At 40.3% G+C, this 2,138-nt stretch overlaps 1 protein-coding gene across 1 annotated transcript; it reads right to left on the bottom strand.

Moving 5' to 3' along the window:
- Window positions 1–644: 644 nt before the first annotated feature.
- LOC103208544 (olfactory receptor 56A3-like) lies at window positions 645–1,634 on the bottom strand. The gene has a single exon (XM_007954248.2). The coding sequence runs from the start codon at window positions 1,590–1,592 to the stop codon at window positions 645–647; it is 948 nt and encodes a 315-aa protein (XP_007952439.1). The 5' UTR covers window positions 1,593–1,634.
- Between the last annotated feature and the right edge of the window lie 504 nt (window positions 1,635–2,138).

Genomic DNA, 2,138 nt, shown 5'->3' with positions numbered 1-2,138 from the left:
TGATGACTACTTCTCCTAAACCCAGAAAAATCCATTGTTTCACATGTAAGCAATTCCTGCAAGAACCTTGTCCTTTAAAGACATGCCCTTTAATAACAAACAGGCCATGCCTAATAGAATAGAGGAGAAGGAGAAGAAAGACTGTGCCCTGGTTGAAGATAATTGATAAGACTTACAAACTCTGGGCACTTTCCATCATTCAGGGCTGCCATTTAAAACACTGTGGCTGTTTCATGACTGCATTATGTCACTGGGTTAATAACAATACTAATATTAATAATTTGTTCACAATAAAGGCCATATTTATATACACACAATAATATTTTTAAAAATTTAATGTTAAGAGATAGTAAAGAAATACTAGCTGAGATACATTTCACCACTATAGAACTTATTCTAAGTTTTCACCTTTTGGATAAATGAAATCACAGAGATTAGAAAAATTAAAACCAGCAGAAATTCTAGATTGGGAAGAGGGACAGTATTTGAAGAGGAGAGATACAGTTAAGAAATTATTTTAGAATTAAATTTGCTTTTCTCCTTATAATTATATCTCTGAGCTATGAATTTAAATCCAATTTCTCATTACTGAATCATATATCATTGTATCTGAGAATTCAGGAATCAAGTTCTTGTTTTCTTTATTACCACCCTTTTTTCAGTAATCTTAGAATTCCTTGCTTGATCTCTTGGGTTCGTACCCCATAAACAATAGGGTTGAGGGCTGCAGGGATGACATGGTGTAGGACATTGAGCAAAACTGGCACATCAGGAGAGACCTTCTTCTTAGCCACATGAGTGAGGACAAAGACGAGGAGGATGGTACTGAAGAAGAGGATAAGGATGAAGTGGGAGCCACATGTGCTTAGGGCCTTGGCCACAGCACCCTCTGCCTTGAGTCTCAGCACAGCTCTCAGTATGAGGGTGTAGGAGAGAAAGATAAGGATGAGGTCAGATCCTAGTATGGTCCAACCTCCAACAAACTGGAGGAGGCGATTGATGGTGACATCATCACAGGAGAGCCGCGAGACAGACATATTGGCACAGATGCAGTTCTCAATGACATTTTTCCCACAGTAATGGAGACGGGCAGAGAGGATGGGAACAGAAACAGTAATAAGGGCATTTCTGGCCAAAATAAAAATGGCTGCCTTGGCTACAAATTGGTCAGTGATGATGGATGGGTAGCGCAATGGGTGGCAGATAGCCACATAGCGGTCATAGGCCATGACCATGAATGTACAGGACTCCATACCCAGGAAGCAATTCATGATATACATCTGAAGAAAGCAGGCAAAGAAGCTGATAGACCTGAGGTCAAACCAGAAGATGGCCAAGACCTTGGGGATGACAGTGAGACAGAGCACAATGTCCAGTAGGGAGAGGAGACTGAGCAGATAATACATGGGTTGGTGTAGAGAAGCCTCCATCCTGATGGTGATGAGAAGAATAGCATTAGCCCCCATGGCCAGGAGGAAGAGGAAGCTGAGGGGCAGGGAGAGCCAGAGCTGCCATCTGTGGGACCTGACAAAACAATTCAGGAGGAATTCTGAAACCCCAGAGGAGTTGGAACCACTTCTGTAAGATTTCATTTTGAGGAGTTTGGGCAGGTTTTCTTTTGTGATCTGAAAAGTTAGAATTAAAATTACCATCTGACTTTATACACAGGGAGAAAAATTCAGCTTAATTTGATTCAGTCTACAGTTTCAAGCAGGTTATTCTGTATTAACTGGAGATTGTATGTGTTATATACCAAAAATCCATTTGAATTTTTTTGAAAATCCTCTTTTTGAATAAGAATGTTTCTGAATATTTCTTATTTTTTAAAGATACCATCTTATAAAGTGCAAAGGGCAATTTTAATTAGTTCTGAGACTGTGAGCCTTGCCATTGAGGAGTGTGATAAAACAGGCCCACAGATTTCAACAGTGTGGAAGCGGTGAAGTGGATCTTCAATGGGTCCTCTTTGCATCCCTTTCCCACTTGTAGATAATGTCCTCCACACCAGTACCAGATACTGTTCAGTGCTGTCATTCTTTATGTTCTACTCACCTTAGATACTAGACATTGTGCAAAGCACTTAGGAGACAAAGAATGTAAGTTCTGTCTCAGCTCTCGAGGAAGTGACAATCCTCTAA

Source organism: Orycteropus afer, unplaced genomic scaffold (genome assembly GCF_000298275.1).
Source record: "Orycteropus afer afer isolate SDZICR_OR568_19922 unplaced genomic scaffold, OryAfe1.0 scaffold00014, whole genome shotgun sequence".
NCBI lineage: Eukaryota > Metazoa > Chordata > Mammalia > Tubulidentata > Orycteropodidae > Orycteropus > Orycteropus afer.
The sequence above is the reverse complement of the archived record's forward strand: the minus strand, read 5'-3'. Positions and strand labels throughout refer to the sequence as shown.

Excerpts from the sequence above, each read along its gene's own strand:
- LOC103208544 (XM_007954248.2), bottom strand. The coding sequence starts at position 1,592 with ATGAAATCTTACAGAAGTGGTTCCAACTCCTCTGGGGTTTCAGAATTC.